General features: G+C 38.5%; 1 protein-coding gene and 2 long non-coding RNA genes across 3 annotated transcripts; 1 reads left to right on the forward strand and 2 right to left on the reverse strand.

Moving 5' to 3' along the window:
* The first annotated feature begins 1,876 nt into the window (after positions 1-1,876).
* Positions 1,877-3,387, forward strand: LOC140921980 (uncharacterized). Its single transcript, XR_012164046.1, has 2 exons — positions 1,877-2,065; positions 3,163-3,387. It is a non-coding gene; the product is annotated as an uncharacterized lncRNA (long non-coding RNA).
* Positions 3,388-5,907: 2,520 nt separating this feature from the next.
* LOC140921982 (uncharacterized) lies at positions 5,908-7,621 on the reverse strand. Its single transcript, XR_012164048.1, has 2 exons — positions 6,931-7,621; positions 5,908-6,212 (listed from the first exon to the last, which is right to left on the reverse strand). It is a non-coding gene; the product is annotated as an uncharacterized lncRNA (long non-coding RNA).
* A 2,149-nt stretch (positions 7,622-9,770) lies between these two features.
* LOC140921973 (solute carrier family 35 member D2-like protein) lies at positions 9,771-22,022 on the reverse strand. Its single transcript, XM_073371989.1, has 13 exons — positions 21,802-22,022; positions 21,672-21,705; positions 20,041-20,127; positions 18,154-18,221; positions 17,460-17,531; positions 17,258-17,326; positions 16,477-16,547; positions 15,890-15,921; positions 15,220-15,312; positions 14,110-14,177; positions 12,747-12,825; positions 12,141-12,223; positions 9,771-11,294 (listed from the first exon to the last, which is right to left on the reverse strand). The coding sequence occupies exons 1-13, from the start codon at positions 21,915-21,917 to the stop codon at positions 11,183-11,185; spliced, it is 984 nt and encodes a 327-aa protein (XP_073228090.1). The 5' UTR covers positions 21,918-22,022; the 3' UTR covers positions 9,771-11,182.
* Between the last annotated feature and the right edge of the window lie 76 nt (positions 22,023-22,098).

The following is a 22,098-nucleotide window of genomic DNA, read 5'->3' on the forward strand; positions in this document are numbered from 1 at the left end:
GTTAATTCTTGTTTTAATTGGTATCACACGGAAAAGTGTTGCACGCCAACATTACTACTGAAAATGTATTTCGTTCTCACCTGTAGTATATGATTTTAGTAGAAGTAACGCTCAATTTGAAGTCTAAATTCAATTTTAGATGACTCCATTTCTTTTAGTTTAAGTGATACAAACTTCCGTATTTTGTCGAAAAGTGAGGCCAGCAAAGGCTTTTAAGAAATCAGCAACAAGACTCGCGGTTTCCTCCTTTTCAGCCGATATGATAATTCTAGTGTCACATTTAGCTACTCCCAGTTCCGCATGGCGGACGGTTTTAGCTCATTTAGTACGATAAAATAATCTACAGGATACAGTTTAAAGTCTCCTTCTCTCAACGCGTGTTAGGTTTTGGGTTTTCAGAAAAATGGAAAATTTTGTCTAACATCCAACTTTTAGAAACGCTAACAGTAAGAGTTTGCGTGCTCGCTTTTGAAATGTTAGAAACAACAAATATCTTCAGCATAACAAGTATCGAAAATAACCCAAAAATTCTGCTTAAGAGAATGGGCACACTTCAGGATTTCACCCAAAAAGACTCAAAATTTAAAACTTGAAAACCACTTGAAGAGTATTACAGTACCACTGGAAAGTACTACTCACTAGCATTCATTTGAAAGGTCTCACTTAAGAATTCTATCCACAGACTCAAGAGTTAGAACCGCCTTCTTTAACACGAATACCTCCTCCTTCCCTCCCCCGACCGTTTTTAATATTAGGAAAGCATCGTTCAGCGGCCTTAAACTGAATGGTCACATTTGAGGATGTCGTGCAAACACTCACTGGAACCATGATCCCTCAACATAAAAAGCTGCCACTCCCGTAAAGACCAAGACACATTTTAAAACCAGTGATTTGAAGTCTACTTGTAAAAGGTTTAGCTAGTACTCTGTTTAAAACTATTATTTTAAACATATTATATTGCCGAAGGCTTAAAACATTTTTCAGGATTAACATTTATGTCAAGGACGCAACCAGTGTAGTCAGGATGCTAAAAAGGATGTAATTAGCTTTTAAAGCATGAAATAGATACATTATGCAGAACAAAAAATAAATGAAACCACTTTGTCCCTTTGCAATTTCAAAATCTTTTAATCACATTTGTTTCCATATTGTATAGAATGCATGATACGTAGAATAATGTCTATAGAGGAGTTTATATTAAGGTGATATGACACACATGTTTTTGGTCAAGTGAATGTCTCTCTCGTTAAGGATATATTCAAACACAAGATCCCCTGAAAAACAATGGCTGGGTGAAAGTAGTTAACGCAGATGTAATGAGGAGTACTCGAACAGTTTCCGAAATTCAAAAGAGAAAACTTAAGATACAAATACGATTTGCTTTAGAAACTTAGTTGCAAAATTATTTTTTTGCAGAAAATAAATAAAATAGTCGATTAAAAAAGATTTTTTGGTAAGGTTGAAGTTAAAACAGAAATGCAAATTAGGGCAATACTTTATTCATGGGCCTTATGGTTCTTGTATCAAAACATCAAACTCCTTACCCACCATTAAATTTCAAAATGCAAATTTAAACATATTTTTACTGCAGTATTTTAACGTTTTCTGCAAACTTTCTATTTTCTGACAAAGAAAATCTTAATTTTCTATGCTAGAGAATTCTCGCTGATGTAAAAAGAATTACCACGCGCGGGTGCTGTGGGTGCTTATGAATGTGTCTTCTTGATTATCAAAACATAGCGTACTTTTAAAGTGCTTCAATCCACTTTACCCGTACTTTGCAGGAAATGAGCACTTAAACGTGTTGTTTGTTATCATAAGAGTGTTTCGCTGCAGTGAAGGGCATTTTTGCTAATTATGAAATTTAAACTCAGGAAGACACATTCGCGACAGGATAAAAGAACCTTGGATCGTAACTTCAAAACAGCGGGAACATCAGCTCTAAAAAAGCATGGATCATAAGACGGCTCTCGTTATATTTATTTTAGCTGTGCTTGTGGTTGAATGCCAAAGTTTGGGAGCTGGCGAAATGTTTCAGAGATATGGGAAGAAGAGAACTGCTAAGGTATGGACATTTTGAAAATAAATAAGTTTGATCAACTGTAAGAACACAGAAAAATTGTCAGTATGGAGGGCTTCCCTTGTCGTTTTACTGTCCAGCGGTTTTAGGATATCTTATAAATGAAGCTTTAACTTTTGCATCGGTAGACGAAAATCTATGATGTGCTATTTAAATAAAATTTCTCTGACAGTTCCGTCAAGTTGTACCATCGTTTGTTAGAATTTCAAAAAATACGGTTAGAAATTTTTCTTTTATCTTGGCTTGGACCACATGGGCCAAGTGAAGGGAAATTTGGAAAAAGGAATTTATGAACAGAAAATGCTAATTGATTTCTCTTTTCTAAAAGTCCTTATTTAAAAAAATGTTTTTTTAAAAAAGGACAGTTTACGTTACAACAGGAGTTAAATTACACCTCACTACTAAAGTTTTGAAACCTTTATCTTTGTCTGATCAAATACGAAGCGTGCTTTTGCCACCAAAAAATACAGCCGAACTCCTTATTTTTACTTTTACTTTCGCAATTTTAGCGATTCCACTTAAAAATTTCTCGTGAAATCAAGGAGGCGAAATTTGATGGCCTACAGTTCTATTTCCTGGGAATCCATTTGAAGAAATTGATGCCACACAAATTAAATTCATTTTAAATTCAATTTAAATGCATATCATACATCTTCAGTCACTGCACTGCAGTTCGTTGTAATATATAATGCTGCGCTTTAAAGCCACAAAAAAATGCATCTATGAAAAATTTGGTTTAAGTTTAGGGCAAGATTATTGTTACGCTTAAGGAATTATAAACTTTGGCCCGAATAAATAAAGATTGAAAGATTTCACGATAAATTATTTCTTTTTGCACGATTTATCTGCCAAATCGCACGCACCCCGTTGTTAGCATATACATGTACACTGAACTTCATGCATCGTTGTCGTCGCTAGGCATACTGGGTGAAGAAATTGAGCAAAGATTTCTTGTAGATTGTTCTTTCGCACTGATATTATTGTAGTAACTGGCCTTTCTTTCGATTTTTTCTTTGAAGTGTCCTGTTATAACTTGCAAGGGACACGTCTTTTGGTAATTAATTAGACTTAATTTATTTCAGGGAACATACCAACTACATCTACAACGGAAAAAGAACATTTTTTGTGAAGTTTTGAACAAGTACTGCGCCACTGATCCCGAAGAAAGTGAAGATTCAAGAAATCTTGGCATGAAGTGATAACAATGGAAGTCCAGGGAAACAATTTAAAAAGTGCTTGAGGTCAAAACATAACAAAAAAAAACAAGAACTACGACTGAGCAATAAAAATATTCTCTTATCTAGTAACACATGACGTTTTGTCCTTGATGTTATAATAGAGAGGTTTAGATTCCAGCGAGTACGAGACAACGAGTACGAGATTTTCTCAGTACTAATTAAGTGGTGCTCGCGCGTGAACCGGCGTCATTTTGGCGGGAAAAAGTGGTAGCCGTCGTCACTTCTCGCCACTCTACTACGAGTTTTAGCGAGAATGTCGAAGTGGCGGAAACAAGTTATTAAATGTTAGAAGTTTTATCATTTTGCGATCGGGAGAGGGTGTAACCTCCTTCACTTAAGGTAACAGCGCTAACTTTTCTAGTGAAAAATGGTAAAATGAAGCTTTCCGGGAAGTCTATATTTTGAGAATACGCGAAAAAACTTTAAGTCGAGTCTCATACTTGTAGTCGTCTTCGTCCTAAAATCTAATTAAGATCTCTAAAGGTCTCTGTTATCGAGTTCACAGTGATGCGCAAAATGCAACAGACGAATCTCCATTTTGACGGGGTGCTGCAAACACGGGCAGAAAGTGTTTTAAAAGAATTGAGGGCAAGCTTCTGTCGGATGGCTTCTAAGAAGTGCGTGCTATACCTAGTGGAGAACATGGCGATCACTCTCATATATTTCTCCCAACACTCTGTCTTTTTCAAAAACACAGTAATCCGTCAGGGTGCAATTTTTTTTCCGGTGCATCGGAGAAAAAAATGGTGTTTGGGTCTTCTAGACTAGAACCACAGTCGTGGCAGATTCCAAACCCCTCAATCCAGAACATTAATAAGGAAGCTTTGACTATGAGGACTTGTAGCACGTCACTTGTAAACTCTTACTGTGTCCACGTGCTGTAGTGACGTCATATGACGTGGTATTTAATACTTAAGTCATGATCCGGGTAAGGTGGATAGCAATTTCTTTTGTTATGCGGCAACGGTGCTTTCCCCAAATAGGAATGTTCTCACTTTTTACACAGAGAATGCATAAACCTATATGAAGGCCGTTTACGCAATAAAGTGCATTTACACTCCACTTTGAAAGGGTGTTTTTTTGTGTTAAAAGATTTTGACCAATCATAAGAGTTGAAAACAATAGCCAAGAAAAGTTTACAATTTTACATGTTCCCAACATTGGATTTCTTTGTTATTCAAACTGAGACCAGATTTTGTTATATGGAAGATGGCTGGAAAGTAAGGATGAATGTATGTACAGCTTTATGAAGTTTTGTTAACTTTTTCTGTTTAAGCCATTCAGAAGTAAGTACAGACAATAGAAATGTTAGCACCTTTTTTGCATTCCAACATGTTCGTTGCCGTTGTTGCTATCGTTCTTATCTGGACCGTTTCTTAATGCCTACAGATGATCGCCATTTTGAATCCGCCATCTTGGATCTCGATTAGTCCTCATTTCCTCATATGAGTACAGGACTTTTTTTCGACAATTCAGCCATAAGGGAGGGTGCTAAAACTCATTTTGGCTACATTTTGTGATGGGAGAGGAGGTAGGCACTTTCTCAAGGGGGGAGGGGGGTTACTTGGCAGTTTGGTCGGGAGCACACGCGGTTGGGAGCCTATTTCCATTTGCACATCTCCCTTAATATACCTTTCCCCCACCTCCCCCCCCCCCCCCCCCACCCCAAGAAAGAAAACTTTGCATACCTTTTTTATCCTTTTTTTATCCTGGACATTACAGTCGCCCAAGAGAATTGGATGACAATGCTTATGCAAGTTTTTTTTTTCAGGGAGGTGGGGGTGAAAGGGGCAAACACACAAATTTCGTGGAATGTGCTAATTAGAGGTTTGCTGTTTTTTCGAAGATAAGTGCAGAAAGGTGTCAAAATTTATGTAAATACGTTTGTCAGTACGCAAAAAAGCAAAAAAATCCAGTATGGCTGATCTAAGATGGCGGACGTTTGGAATTATGACGTAACAACCCGCAGCCCGTTACCTTGAGAAGAGTTTGCAATTTTACAAAGTTGTGATCTTACAGACGCTTGAAAATTAAAATTGGAAAATTTGGCAAAAAATATAAGCCAAAACTGCAGGGATTTCGGTAGCATTTGGAAGTACCGTATGCAAAGGTTCAGCTGGCGGACTCGCACCGTTCGCACCGCAGCCCGCAGGTGTTAATGTTGAGTACCGGAGTAAAAGATTTCCAGGGTGGGGGGTCCGGGGGCATGCTCCGCCCGGAAATTTTTATAATTGGACACTCTAAAATGCAATTTCATGAGTTCTCTGGATCGGAATCGGTTAACCGGCAAGGCATTAATAAAAAGCTCACAAAAAATGAAACATTTGATTTGGCAATTATAATCGTCGGTTTGCAGTTGTTTGTTTTTCCCTCTTCTTGTTAATAAATGAAAAAATGAACCGACTTTCGCACTTCAAAAAATAATTATTTTGTGTGTGGACTACCGGATGTTATACTAACAACCAGACAGTGTCCTGCGCCCGGCTTAAAACGAAACCCCTGAAAACCGTTCCTATGGCGGAGGGACGCTATCTTTTAGTTAATAAGAAGGAAAATTATTAAACAAATGAAGAAGTAGCCAAGATAAGATACACTAAGAAACGAATTTATTATTTCCCCTTAACAGCCCTTTATTCTATAAATTCCTGAGTTAAATTAAGGATAAATAAACTACGTGCCACCCTTTATCCGCAAATAAATGTTAACAGAGCTTTACAATTATTCGCTTTTACATTTCTGGGCATTAAGTCGAGAATCGTTAATTTCTAGCCTCTTTCTCTTTTTTATTTTGAATTTCCTCAGTACCAAACTCCTCTTGTAAGATGTGGAGGTGGTGAGCTGCTAGGTTGAGTCTTCTTTGATGTATATCTTACATCGGGCATGTTATTTTCTCCCTGAAAGATGCAGAAATGGATGTTAAGGCATGAAATAACCTACGAATCCATGTGCGTTATCGACCAAAAAATGAATGAACAACGTGCGTCACACGCTGGGGAAAAAACGAGACTTGTGACCCGTTTGATATTCACCCTTTAATCACACTCCCAATCCATGAAAGGTGCCCCGTACCACCGGGGTGTATGTCTCCGTCTCTGACCGGGAATCGAACCCAGGCCTTCCGTTTTAAAGGCTGGTCCCCGACCGATTAAGGTAACCCGGCTATAACAATATCCCTTAAAACAAATATGGTTAATTTATGAATTGCTTTCAGCACTTATGTCTGTCGAACCTGTTCGAACCGCCGTGTCCTTGGAGCAAGACAGCAGGAGGTGAGTGCTGGCCTAAACTTTACCCAAATGTGCCTCAATAAATAAACAAAGAGCTAAAATTGTTATTGCACAAATTGTATATTAAGGGTATTGGAGATGGGGTTGTGTGGTGGGGCGTATTTTCTCTCACCCCTGGGAAAAAACGAAGGTGGAACCTCTAATTCAACTCCTGCTTGTACGCTTTAGCCCGGTAATTAAGCAGGTGTTTTTCTAAGAATGGCTGAAAGATGATTTTTCTAGAATAAGATAACCAACTAGTTGTATGGTGTTCATCACAGTAAAGCTATTTTTCCGACATGGCGACTTAGTATGTTACTTTTTTAACAATATATAGGACACGTACCTTCCCTGGAATCTCAGCGTTTCTCTTTTTGCAGTTCTGCGGGTTCAGTTGACAAAATCCCGGGCTAAATATAAAAGGACTGGACATAACTTCATCCGCAAACAATAATCCCAAAAGAATCACAACCATCGTCATTTGAACCAAGCTTGGAGAACGTGATCGCATAATGTCTATCGTTAGGTAATAAGAAATCTCTATGTTCTTTTGTTATCCAAAAACGGAGAGACTGAAGAAGCTGTTGAAGGCATCGGGTGGAGGGCTTTCTTTTAAAAGCACTCGAGCCCAACACGACATCTGATAACATGTACGTCGGTCGTTTTCAACAGAGATGGCAAAGTGATTTTAAAGAGTTGTTTAAAAAGGCTCTCGACCGCTCAAAATGTTTTAGCCTCAATTACAATTTTTACGCCTCCCTCAGCCCACGCAGGTCGAGAGCTCTCTATGGTGTGGAGGGTTAACGTAAGAAATCAGCTACAATTTCCTCGAAATCCTCCGATCCTAATTTTCGCTGCTATGACTTCGAACAAAAAGTTATATCCTTCGTCTTCAAAACTGATTTTAATACGGCCAGCACACATTAGAGTGAGAAGCTGTCAGGTTACTTTGAATAATTTTTGCTGCATGAATTTGCTAGCAATGTCCTCTGATTCATAATCAAACGGATCACACATATCAGTTACTTCTCATGAACAAGTCCTAAGTTTTGTCAGTTATACCTCCTATAAAAAAACGAAATTACAAATTAATTCATTCTAAAATCTCGAAAGCTGAGAATTATTAGCAGGCAGGTTAATTCAATCATAGTGTTTTCCGATTCGGAAATTGAATTCAAAATTACTCAGTTAAAAGCACCGTAAACACAGAGATCAACTGCATTAATGGTACTTTTTTCGTCAGTCGGGGCACTTCTAGTCGGGAGGATGAATTTAATTTCCGTGTTTTTATTCAGCTCGGTGACAAACACTCATTTTGGAGCTAAACGTTTCCTCTTTTCCTTCCTCCGGTTGCCTAAGCAGTTAGGTCTTCTAGTGTTGATTCGAGAGATAAATCGAGTCCTTTGTATTCGTACTTAAAGTCGCTCATGGTGAAACGCAACTCGAAATTACTTTTGCTTTTTGAATAAAAAAGTGACGTTCACGAGAGAAAAAGACAATCAGGGTTGTCCTCAGTTTCTGTCGCGCATAAAGCAAAAAAAAGGACATATTTTTCACACACATTTTTAAAAAACTCCCACGTTTTAGGAACAAATGCTTTCAGTAACATTAAAAGGTCAAAATTAAAAGGGAGAAACGTTTCCGATCCACGGAATGAAAGCTGTCCCCACGCTTTTCATTTGATTGCCGGAAACAGCTTGGTTTCCGACGTCGACATTGACGTCAGTTGCTCTAAAAAGCAGTTTCCGGGTTCGTTCTGCTTCATATTAGATGGGTTAATCAAGCATTCGATACTTTTAATCAGCCCCTTTAGGGACTTAAATTTTCAACGTGATTGTGATGTCTCAGAGCACCGAAAGAAAGAGGAGAAATAAAAGTATTCATCCCCCAGTGTTCAAGTATATTGTCCTCTTGGCGTCTCCATCAAGTTGAATTATAGCATGCAGGAAAAGATATTTTCTCAAGTGGGCAGGTGTTTTGCTTGCAAGAGGAACGAGGACGATTTGACTTCCTCTTGAAGGTTCAAGTCGGTACCCTTAAGACGTATTTTATCAAAATTCTAGCACTAGGAACTGCCACCCAAATTGAGTGAAACATAGAAATAATCGATCAAAACATTCAAAGAAGGTACGTATTGATAATACAAACTGAGTAGGGACGGATGGACGCATTTAAAGAAGATAAAAACGGACTGAAATTGTGGGTTTTTGAAAACTTTTTAGCCTAACAGTTTTTCAGTTTTTTTTAATTTTTCACCTTGTTGCTTGTAACGTCTGATATAATGCTTGGCAAGTATATTTGTTGGAAAAAAGCTGCGATTTTGTCGTTTACAACCACTTTCGTCATTGATGTTGAGTTCCATAGTGCACAAGGAAGCGTTATTGTTTGGCAATATTAAAATATTAACTAGAAATCCGCATAAAATAACATAATAGCTTCGAAAGCTTTTGAAATCAGTTTAAAAAGCCATATAAAAGCCTCTATAAATGACCGCATTATTTCGACTTTTTTATGAAGAGCAATATTGTTGTGAGATTTTTTGCCGTGTTCACAGTAGAATTTTTAAAAAATCCAACGGTTATGTTAATCTTTGTGTCAAAACCGCCTCATTTCCTTTTTTTTTGGAAATGTTTCTCGTTCAAAATAGATTTTGTTAAGCTCGCGCTTAAAGGAGTGCTTTGCACTCGCCTCGGCAGTAAGGGGCCTGTGATATACGATTTCGTCCCCTTATCGACCTGACGGCCACCACTTCCCAGGAGATATGGCTGTGCGCATTCCTTGGGTACAAGCCAGGCCGTGGGATGGTATGCGTGTTACTTGCTTACAGTTTGTCTTATTAGAAACTATGAATCTGTGACGTCATTCAAATGGGACTGAGCCTGCGATCAATTAAAAATCAATAACGTGTGAGCAGAGAACTTAAAAAAACACGTCACCTCAGTGAGATGAGCCCGCGATACAGTCATGTTACAAGGGTCAGCGGATATCCCATAATGACAACTGTCAGTTGACCATAACATGGTCAACATCGATTGTGTATGCATTGAACTCCAAGTGTGACATTTCACATCCGCTTACATGAACGGGAGCAAGTATGCACGGCCGATTTGGTCAGAACCGAAATTTCTTTTGAAAATTGTCGAAATTTTATTGCCCATGGTGTTCTTGACAACATCTAGGTTACTATAACTCTTGTATTAATACAAGTACAATTGTTGATACTATTAACTTTAAACTCGCTATGGTCTTGTAAAAGAAACACTCCTATTCCACCCGAAGTTACCTAGCGCTCTATCTAACAAATTCCCCGGTAGTTCAAACGCTGGATAGTGCTATCCACCGCAGATTCAAAATCACTATCAAGCTGATAAGTATTAGCGAAACCAATTGTGCTACCTATTGGATAGAGATTTATCCAACAAGCTATGACGTACATAATAAAATCACTGGGCTTCGATATTTTCTTCCGACTGGTATGTTAAATACTAATAAATACATTCATAAAAATAATTTAAATTTTGTTAGCTGTACACTAGGTATTCGTGAATGGTTGTTTTTATGTTAGAGACATTTAAGTCTAACGTCTAGTTTAAAAACGGCAAATAAGACAGAGGCATTAACGTCTGACGACTTTGTCATCTTCTGTTAAGTTCGTCGTTCAGAACACGCCCAACTCGTCTGAAGACAACTGCGAAGAGTCAGTGTTTTGTCTTTTCGGTTTTTAGAAAACTCTTTTATTTTTTTTTTCAATCATGTCGTCTACTTTTATGCTTCCCGTTTTTTCACCAGACGGATTCAACATCTAAAACGCTAAATGAGTCTAGACGACTTGAACGTCTTAGCATAAAAACGGCCAATCACGGCAAACTTACGTATACATAAATTTGAGAGACATCAAATTTAACCTGTTACAATGTACACAGTTAATTTTCTCTAAGAAGGTCACCATGGAAACCAACTCCAAGTATCCGTCCTAGACAAGATTCCGCCTTCGAGAGCCGACTGGGTGTCCTTTGATCGTCTTAGTTGCCGCGTATCTCTTTTTCTTCATTTCGTTTCTTTGTTATAATCTATGTGAATCTTCGAAACAACCCTTAATCTTTTATAGTTTATTGTAACCCCTTCGTTTTTTGTTGTATGCAACCAAACTAATATTTTGAAATTTTCTTCAATATTTAGATTATTGTATTCGCGGCAAAATATCAACTTAAATTTCGTGACAGGCCCCCCCTTAAAAATTCGAAATTCTCGTGGCATTTGAGTGGCTACGTTGAGACGTCCCTTTGGACATACACTGCTGAGATTGTCACGTCACAGCTTTAAGCCTCGAACGGAACCGAGTCCCGTCCACACGAATACGAGTATTTTTGAAACCGCCTATTTTTTTATACACGAATCAACCTTCCGTCTCCACGAAACCAGTGAATCCGCTGACTGAAACTGCATCTTTCTGAGACCGCTTTCCAGAGTGGTTTAAAACCTGTCTTACCAATCCAGGAGAAAAAATATGCGGCTCCACAAATGTACGGATTGGTGTGGACGCGGCCTTAAATTATCTGACAGTGATTTGGCAAAATATAAGCAACAAGCTTTAACTATTACACAGTGGAAAGAAGCTTCTTGTCATCATTCCCGGGTGTGGCAACTTGAGACGGGGGAGGGCTTTTGTCGCTAAATGTGATAAACGCATAAATCACACTTCCAACAACGCTGAAGAGAAAGACGTACAAGGCAGCGTTAAAAGTCTTTACTGACTAAATGTCCATGACATTGATAAATCAAAAGGCGAAAAGCTTTTTGAAGAACTCTTGTGAGTTAGCGTCTCTTCTATTAGTATACAATTCATTCGCATTTGTATGCAGTGTAACGAGGAGAAGAGAGAAAAGTTCGAAATCCAAAAACCCTTTCAATGTCTTTTAGCACTCCAAACAGAAGTAGATCGCACAAATTATTTGTGTGATCGACCCTTCGTGAGGTCAAATGGATGGACATTGGCCAAGTTCCTCTTTTGCCTTTTTATGAACCGAGGCGAAATCGAAGTTAACAGATAAAAACGCACAAAGAAAACAGGCCAGTATGAAGCAAACTTGACCGATCAAGCTTGGTCCATAAAGGATTTATTACATGGCCAAAACGAAAACCGTTTCTTATTGGACCATCGCGGTAAACCCCGAGCAGTGCAAGCAAGATGGGTAGCCAATCAGAACACAGGATTTGCTTCATCTTGCCCCCAAAAATTCAAATCCTGTTTTGCTCGCATGCGTTTTCCCGCGGTTAGCGCCACCCGCATAGATTCGCTTTGTGATTGGTTAATAAACCCGCGCCACTTTCTCAACCAATCAGAGGGAAATAGCAACGAATGGTGGCATACTTCCACGTGTTTTGCCGCGCTTGAGACCAGTTACATGCAGTGTTTGGATATCTGTTAGGTTTTTTATAAAACATTGTCTGTGCCTGATATGTGAGTATTAATTTCAATGCACTCCTCCCTTAGCCTTAATGGTACATGACCAGTGTTTCAGTCCCCAAAAAAGATAAAATCACAGTCATTCTCACCTTATATTGAGTCCAATAAAATTGGTGACAGTGAAAACGTAGTCTCCTCCAAGAAACATACCCAAGTAAGTAACAAGAATATTCTAAGGAAAGAAAAGTCATCTTTGAATACGGTCTTCACCATCGAGACCTTTACCCAGTGAAGGTCTTAGAAAGGTGTCGGTTCTGCGTTTTATCGTGACCAGCAAAAAATTACTAAACGATAACGTCGACCTCGAGTCAATTTAATGAAAGTTTTACACGCGTAATTTACAGGAGTATCCATTGTTTTATAGTCTGAAAACAATAGCTACATTTGTAAATTACACTAGTAAATGTTTTATTAAGTTGACCCCAAAAATTGGTGTCCGTTGAGTTGAATTGACCTTTACGAAAGACAGTTGACCACACAGTTTTTGCAGCTTTTTCACTAATATCCCAAGACTACCTAAAATAGGTTTTGTTTCGCACAGGTTTTGATTGCTTAAACTATCGAAACAATATCACTTACTGAAGAGAATCACCAAACTGGCTGACTTTTAAGAGAAAATAGAGGTTTTGTGAACGGGCTACCCTTTCCCGGGCGAGATTGTTCGTTTTGAGATTTTCAACTATAATTTAGTTTACCTTTAAACATCCAACGATTGTCGTCGTGAGCGCAGAGTTTGCCTGAGTACACAGTACTATAGAGTACATTAAAATGAACCTACAAGCAAAAAGTGGAAATAACGCAATAACTGAAGATGCTTCATTAAAATGTCAAATCAGCTTAAACGCCCTTCCCCCAAGGAGTGGGATGAAAAGAACGGTTTTCCACTCTCTTGTAAACGTCGCGTTAATCTCGGCTTTCTGACGGACTGACAATTTGTCACGCTGTGAGAGCCATAGACAAAACTCCCGTAAGCGATTAAATAGATGCTAAGATCTTGTGGTCATTTCTGAGAATTGTCGCCTACGAGACTGATTCAAACTATAGTACCATGCTTTGACTGGTATAATTAACTAGAGCTGATAACTGAATGCAGTACAAGACAGGGGCATCCAACGAGAATATACTTCAAAACCACTTAAACATTGCATTGTTAAACGTATTTTAGTGTTTAAACAGTAGATATAGGCATATTTTTATCCCCTAAAAGTTTTCATCTGTTCGGATTTTCTAGCTGAAAGTATAGTGATCCGAAAATTATAGGGATCAAAGCTTACCATTTCGAAAATTTCAGCCAGAAAAAAGGCTACCGAAAATTCTAGGTGACCTTTTTAGGGTAAAAATCCGTTAAAAATGAGCAATTATACCATTTTTTAGATGTTCGAAAATCCTAGGAGAGGCAGGAAGGCCAAGAAATTTTACAACAAATGTTCCGAAAATTCTAGATCTCAAATCGTCTTCCGAACAGATATTTTCCGAAAATTGACGTTGGGTGCCCCTGACAAGATTAGACAAGCAGTGACGCACAATAGGGGGATCACTTTCGAGAGCTGATCACACATGCTTTCACATGGCTGTGAAAATGGCTTTCACATGGCTGGCAAAAATTTCCTGTCTTGTGATTTATTCACATTTAAGAAACAGTGCATTTGCAGTAGTTGAAAAGGATACAAAGTCCTAAACTGAGTACATGAAAGGGGTACCATTTGTCAATGGAAGGTTTATGAAAGGGGTACCTTTTCGATCGAAAAAATGTTATATAAAAGGTAAGGGGTTGGACCTCGGGGCGGAGTCCCCCCTCTCACCTCGACCTTTAAATTGATAATGAAATATGAGACAAGGTCAATGGCTTAACGTCACCGTCCTATGACGCGATGATCTGAACTGAGACAAGATCTTATAACACAACCAGCATGATCTCACTAGTTTTTGTTTGTTTGTTAGTTGGTCCTACCGGGGAACTCCTTGAAAACCCTATCGTTAACAGTGCCACACACCTAACTAGCCCAGATATGGTGGCCCCACCCACTGCCGTGATACAAGGGCATTATGTTTGCTTACCCCATAACACAGGAGAGTAGAAAATACAACAGAAAGAATGGTTCGCGCCACTGTGCGTACAAAACGGCCTGGAGAGGAAAAAGCATAAGATTACAATGAGGTACAGGTAATGATTACCGCATTTATTCGAATAAGCGCCCAACCTCGAATTAGCGCCCACCTCGAATAAGCGCCAATCTTAAAGGCAGAAAAAGTTAATAAGCGTCCAGCCTCGAATAAGCGCCCACCCCCTCCTCTTCCCAGTCAAAGTCAAATAAGTGCTCACCCCCACCCCATCAACTTGAGTGAATAAATTCTAATAAAAGACTTCCCCAAGGACGGAGTTTTCTTCAGAGTATTTCACAGAAACCTTGCTTTGTTACTTCTTCTCGTTCTGTTATTAGCAGTTATTGTTTTGTTGCAAAATAAACATACTTCACTTGCTGAAAATGGTGAAAATTTAATAAGCGCCAAGCCCCGAGTAAGCGCCCACCTCGAATAAGCGCCCACACTCAAGGTCCAAAAATTTAATAAGCGCCCAGGGCGGTTAATCGAATAAATACGGTAGTCACTTGTTTTACTCAAAGAAAGAGAACGAGATGAGTTGTGCGAGAGGAAAATACACTTGTTTGTTCAGAATTAAGGAGCTTTAGCAACGAAGGATGCGACGGACAAGAGCGTTGAAAAATGGCCGTTCTGATGCAGCGTTTTGAGTGGAGGGGCAAAGCAGAAGAGCGCGCGAAATGTCGTGGAAATAGGGAGCTTATGCAACCACGACTATGAGGGTAACGAAAGCGTTCAAAAAGTAACAGGTTTAATAAGCAAAACAACAATTATGCACGCGTATGTCACTAGTCTGTTTCATTGCTGTTGCAGCATGACTATAAAGACATGAAATGTTCTGACGCGACGTTTTAAGCAGCCTGAGAAAACAGTCGACATTTCGCGACGTCACCACTGGTTTCCCCGCGAAAATGACGTCTGAGCAACAAGCGTAGAAATTCCATTCTGATGACGCGTCACTACCCACACCTGGGCATTGCTTCTGATTGGTTGAAAAAACTTCTCTCGCAGCACGACCAATCAGAGGCGCTATGTCTACCCAAGCGAGTACGCGAAATATCGTCTCACCTTATCAAGTTCTCCAGTGGCATAAGCAATAATGACAGCAGGAACGAACATAAATATGGCATTATAAAACAACAAACCATATTTGCCCAGTTCCTAATAAAGAAAAAATATTTGTTAGGAGAGCTTTTAACCTCTTTACCTCATCGAAAGGAAATAACAATTAATTATCACAAAATGCAGACAAGCTCTCTTTCAAACTGTCTCTAACAACATAGATCTAGTATAGGATTACCCCCCTGGAATACGAGTAGTATCATCTGTTTTTTTTCTCAGAGATACTACAACGAATCTAATGACGAGACGCGAACGATCAACTCTCTCGAGTAGAGGAATGGATTATGGGTTTCACTCGCGAAACCACCTGTAGAAATAATTAAACAAGACTACTGTCTCACTTCAAAATTGCTGGGACACTTTACTATCCTTTCGCCCTTCTAATGCTGGTGTACAAGATTTGGTGAGTTAACTGCGATAAACAACATTGGGAGGGCGAGGAGATGAGCAAGAAGGAAGAATACAGCATTCAGTGAAAGTGTCCCCACTATTCTTGTCTCAGACTATAGTATTAATCAAGGCTACATTGGAACATCCTGTGCATGTATTTGTCATTCAAGACCGATGGACCAAAATGTTAACAATAATTTTATTTAAGTCGAATTTTATAACTCACCTTTGACTCTAACTTTTTCTTTACATAAACACCTAAACAAAAAGACCAGCATTAAAATAAAGATATAAAACCCCTTTAAAGGTGACATGGCTTGGTATACTAACACCACGGCAGGGCTGTTAACAAGGAATAGGGGGGAGGGGGGTTTCGTGTGAGATCATTACCCTCGAATACTTTCATACTAGAAAAAAGAGGAAAGTAAAACCAAAGGGACTTCCTAGCTGTTTAACCCTTTAAACCCTAAGATCAAAATCTGAATTCTCATTTGTTGCCCCTATTCATTTCCTACAGAAATAGTGGGGAGAAGTTGTTAAAATATCAAGCAAATTTGTCTTGTGTGATCATGTCCATAATTCTCATGACCACTCTGTTTAACAAAGTATTGATATTACAAAGAGAAATTTGATGCTGATCACTATAATCACTATAAAATAACATTAACCCGGTAACTGGAAATCTAGTGACAGCCCTTCTTATAACTAAAATAATAGGGCATGAAGTTTCAATAGTGCTTGACATAAATTGAATAAATCAACCACATTTCTTTATAAGAAATAAAAAAGGTGAATTAATGAAATACTTCCTACCATTTGCTGCTGTAAGGACATCGTTAATCAGAATGAATGTGTAACCTGTTGCATCAAATGCAAGGTCATCACTAAAACCACAAACAAAAAAGGTCAGAATTTGCCAAGGATCACAAGCAGTGATTGAACTCAGGGCCATCCAGGGGACAAAGGGTGATGACTGCAATAAATGGGATGACTATGATGACCGCAATGTCTAGGACAACTGGGATGACTGGGATTACTGGAATGACTAGGATAACTGGGATAGACTTGAATGGGTTGAATGGGATGACTAGGGTAACTGGGATGTCAAGGATGACTAGGGTGACCAGGATGACTGCAGGGATGACTAGGAAGACTGGAATGACAAGGATGACTGGGATGACTAGAATGACTGGGATAACTGTTATGTGATGACAAGAATGACTGGGATGACTAGGATGACTAGGATGACTGGGATGGCTAGCATTGACTGGGATGACTATGATGACTCCTGGATGCCTAGAATGACTACGATTACTGGGATGTGTAGAATGAGCACAATGACAGGGATGACTGAGGTGACTAGAATGACTGGAATGACTGAATGATCAGGATAACATAGGATGATTGGGATGACTAAGATGGCTAGGATGACTGGGATGAATAGATGACTGGGATAAGTATAATCCTTTCTTTCCCTCCTAAAATAATTGTTAGGTTTGTTTCCCAAAACAAAAGAAAATTTAATTCTTAGAAAAGTGGGGATGCTATAGTCCCTAAAGCCCTCTGAATCTGTCTTTCAGGCTGTGTTATTTACCTTGCTGCCACAAGAGCACCCAGTATCATAAGAAACACTGTCGCCTGCACCCGTGGTTCAGCCTTTGATCTAAAAACAAAGGGAGACAAAATGTCAGGCTGCATTTCAATGCAAATTACACTGAATACATAAAATAAAGATACTTTTCAATTGATGAGCCACAAAATACTTAAGTTTGAGAAACATTTAACTACTAACTTACCCTAAAATAAATGTCTCTCCTAACATCGTGAAAAGAATTGAAAAACGCCGAAGAACAGTGAACATTGGAAGGCTGAAGTGAAGAAAGTTTGAGTAACAAGCTATTTATCTCAACAATATTAAAAACAGCAGCTACAGCAGAACCAGCAGTAGCTGTGAGCTAGGGCCCAAAGAAAAATGTGCCCCATTGTCTGGCTCAAGTAGATTTTCTTGTTGGGCAGCCAACCTTTGAGATGGAATCCGTAAGGAAATTGAGTAATTTTAATTTTCAGTGGACAAAAACCTTGTACCAGAATAATCTAAACAATATCACATTCTTTTTTTACATTTTTCGAGGGCTATAGATATAATAATCTGTAATAACACCAAAGACTATTTCTTATGGGGGCCTGAGAAAATAAATGTCAATTTTCACAAGAATTGTGAAAACACAGAGAAAATTCTAAAAATTTCATGTGTAAGATGTCACTCTGTTATTACTGCTATTGTGCCCAATAGGATTTACCTCTTGTGTATCTATGGTGGCCAATGACTACTTAATCTCATGGGAACTCAAAAGTTGTCATAAAATACAAAATTCAGCACACACCACTGTCTGTATTAAAGGATCATCTTTGATTTTATTTTTTTGAAGTTCACACAATAATAATTGCTAACTTGTTTATTATTACCTCAAATTTTCACTAAAAACTTACTTAAGCCTTTTTGTGCTTCCTAATCCAAATACAAGATTTCCAACATACAACAATGGAAGGGGCCACACCTGAAATAATATTTGCACATGTAAAAAATACCTGAATGTAATTATTCTTCTTCAGTACTAGCTATCTTTGGAACAAAGTAATATCAAGTTCAAACAGGCTAAAGATAGAATGCATTTCCAGTTAATATTTTTTCTTATCAGTAATATTGCAATAATACAATCTACAGTCAAAATTAGCCCAAATGTCAGGGTATATTAGTTTAGTAAAGACCTCAAACTGCTGGTTATAGTCACCCCCTAGGGTGACTAATTCACAAGAGGTCAACCTGCCCCACATGAAGGATTTTTTAATCTAATTTCCCACCAAAATCAAAGTCAGAGGGCAATGCTTTGTTGATTGCTTGACTGATCAAAAGTTGGGTGAAATTTTTTTTTGACAATTTATTTGCAATGTTGATGGCATTTGGCTGTAGAGAGAATTTATTTCATGAACCCTTTTTGGGTTCTCAAAATTGGTACACCGCAAGTGAGAAAAATCTTCTGGAGGTGACAAAACAACCTCATGCGGCTACAAGAGACCTTCAGAGAGTGCAATATTATTATAAGTCTTCAAAGATTGCTACCTATATGGGTCTCCAGGATACAGGTTGAGAAACAATCACAGTTCTATACTCTAGCCTGGGGTGAGTTGTTCAAAAGACAGTGCAAATCAAGGTTTGGTTACCATAAAAAACTAATACACTCTGCTTGCAGTTAACCCAAGATTATTGGTTACTGGGTGTTGAACAACTCCACCCACGGTGTTATGGAACCTCACCTCTCATGTGCCGCGCTGCACAGTTTGTACACTTCTTCCATATAAAATAAAAAGACATTTCAAGGACCACAGTTTTAAACTGATTTCAATATAACCAAATTTGTTACTTTTAACACATACTCCAAATTTTTTGTTTTTATTATTATTATTATTCTGTTGGCTTCAAGCTGGTATTTACCAAAGTTTTTTGGAGGTTTGAAAATGTTCCGCAATTAAAATTCAAGGACTTTCAAGGACCAAAATGAATACAGGAGAATTTCAAGGACTCTAAAATTCAAGGGTTTTCAAGATGCGTACAAACCCTGCTGCTACCACAAGGAGAAGTTAGATGTTGGTCACTCTTACAGGTCAAAGGGTTAACCCTTTAAGCCCCAATATCCACAAGCAAATTCTCCAAACTGATCTCTATACATTTCTTTAAAAAATATGTTGAGAGAGTTTGATAAAAGATCAAAGCATTTTCTCTTAGATGATCATTTTATTAACTCTCATAACCTAATCTCTTGACATTGTATGGATATCGTTGGGAGAAAATTGATGTTGGTCACTATTGGGACTTACAGGGTTAACCACAAGGACTGATTTAGGGTGTGTTTCTTTATGATCATCCACACCAGGATCAGTGATCCAAGATCACTTGGACGAGGGTGGTACATCAAATGAACCAACGAGTTCACCCTTTCCCAGCGTGGATTCGTCATTTCCATTGATGTGCTATGATACGAGTGATATCGAATCACTGATCCTGATCCAGGCCATCCTAATGGAATGCGCCGTTATAAATAGCATTATCAGTGAGTTTATGCAACAGGATGGCAGGAAGAAAAGGATGGCAAATCGCTTGAGTGTGACGAACATGACAAGGTTATTACTTATGTGTCTTGTGATCTTCACTAACATGAATGTTTTCTGGTCTTTTACAAAAAGATCCGTTTAAAGGAAAGTGAAGTTTGGCAGAAGGTTTTCTCAAACAAACTTATTCTAATGTCACGCTTGTCACACAAGGTTTTCTGTCGTCTTTCCTCTCCCGTCCTGTTGAGTAAGTTCAGAATTGACACGTACCTTGTACAAAATTGACAATGAATAACCTGGAAAATTGACAACGCCACCTAGCTTAAGGATGTACAGGACAATGACTGTGGCAAGCATCTGTCGGTGAAGAAAAGAGATAAATGCACTGAACTTGACAGTGAGCATCACTGAGAATTTTTTATTCAGATTCAAATTTTGATGATTTGATCAGCTTTAAAAATGGTGGCAAGATCCATACCTATCAGAAGAAAATGTTCATCAGACCCTACTTTACATTACAATAGCTGATCCTTCAATGGTTTTTCAAGTTTTGATGGTGATCATTAGCCGAAATTGAATCGACAACACTGAAAAGACTGCCTGGACATTAACAAACAAGTTTGCTAAGTTTGAAAAAGATACGTCTAAACGGAGTGAAGTTACTGTTCTGCAAAACAACAAATTTGTATGCTGGAGGGCTATTTTAATTTAGCTTCCCCCACCTTACAAATCTCTATAAGATTTTACAACTTTGCATAGCTGTATCTTCATTCTTACTAACCAAATCACCATCAAACTTGTTAATTTTACCATTCTAAGACTCTCTTTTCAGCAGTGTTTACAGATTTTTATTACCTGGGTCATGTCAAAAGTTGAAAAAACTGCCAAGAAGGCATCTATTTCAGACAATACTCTCCCAGGTAAAACCTGTGGAGCTACCAGATATACATCCATGAAGGGCTTTGGAGAAAACTGAAATTGCTGTCTTTGGAGGAGTTGCAGTCGAGAACTTCTCTGTCTACATGGTAAAACAAGGTTGCCCCCAACATTTGCCCATGCTTGTATCTAATTTTCAGTATTCTGACCAGATTTTCACAAACACCACTGTGGTTAAATGTTATTACCTAAACTATGTTAAATGCAAAAACAAAGCTGGTCAGCCACTCCCCCCCCCCCCCCCCGATAGCCGGCATGCAGATAGGTCAAGTTGTGTGCAGGGGGGGGGGGGGGTGTTCTTATAGCTCGGTTGTAGAGGTCAACTCATTCTCTCGTGCTCTTTACCCCTTTTGATTGTGCTCTGTAACCTCACTGCCCGCCCTCTCTCCCTCTCTTTGGTAAGTATGAGGTAACTAACATTGCTTCACTGTTTTTTCAACATGATGGTGCCTGGTGGTTGCCGCCCACAGGGTTGTCACGGTTACCCTACGTGCTCGGCTCTTGTGCTTGTGGCCCCACCATCTTTCCAGGGATCTTACCAACACTAATGTATTGTTGACCAGTTTTATGATTTATGCAGCAATCTCACACAATTTCACACAAATGATAGCATGACTTCATTTTAGTAACTGCAAAAGGTAAATGTTTCTCCTAGAAGTCAATTAATCACTCTAAATTTTGCTCCGAATCTCTCGATTTAAGAAAAAGTTTTCTTATTTTACGGGAAAAATTTACAACAAATTATAGGATAAGATCTCTTTTTCTGTAACTTAAACAGGCTGTTTGAATTTACGAGAACAAAATCTTATTCTTAATGATTTGTTTTAAATTTTTTTCTTTAAATGAGAAATTTCGAATTTAGAGTGAATGTCGGTTTATTTAATTTTCAGGACCCGGAAGGAATGAGAGGTAATTTAGGTAAACGTATAACCGGCGCAAACACAACTTGCGACACCTTTACTTACCTGACCGAGTCCCAAACATTGAAAAGAAGGAAATCTATAGAAAAAAAAGATATCAACACAGTTTATTAGTTTGGGCGTCAAGGGGTCACATTAAGCTACAACTGAACCATTGTAATCTGAGTTTACTTACTTGTACGTTGTCAAAACAGTCTTGTTGATAACCACAATAAAAAATGAACAAATGCCATACAAACACGCCGTTATTAATCTATAAAACAGACCAGGAGCCCGCTTTCCTTCCGACATAATAACAAGCTCTTTAAAAGAAAATTAAATGCGCGATATATTAATCAGGTTGCGGATGGGCACTTTTAATCATATCCGCGACTGCGATGAATATTGATAAGCTTTTCCAAGATCCGCCATTTTTTTTAGCGAGAATCCGCTGACTGTAAACCTGTTCTCCTCGCAAAGTCACGTGACTATT

The sequence above is a fragment of the Porites lutea genome, chromosome 12, assembly GCF_958299795.1.
Source record: "Porites lutea chromosome 12, jaPorLute2.1, whole genome shotgun sequence".
Lineage (NCBI taxonomy): Eukaryota > Metazoa > Cnidaria > Anthozoa > Scleractinia > Poritidae > Porites > Porites lutea.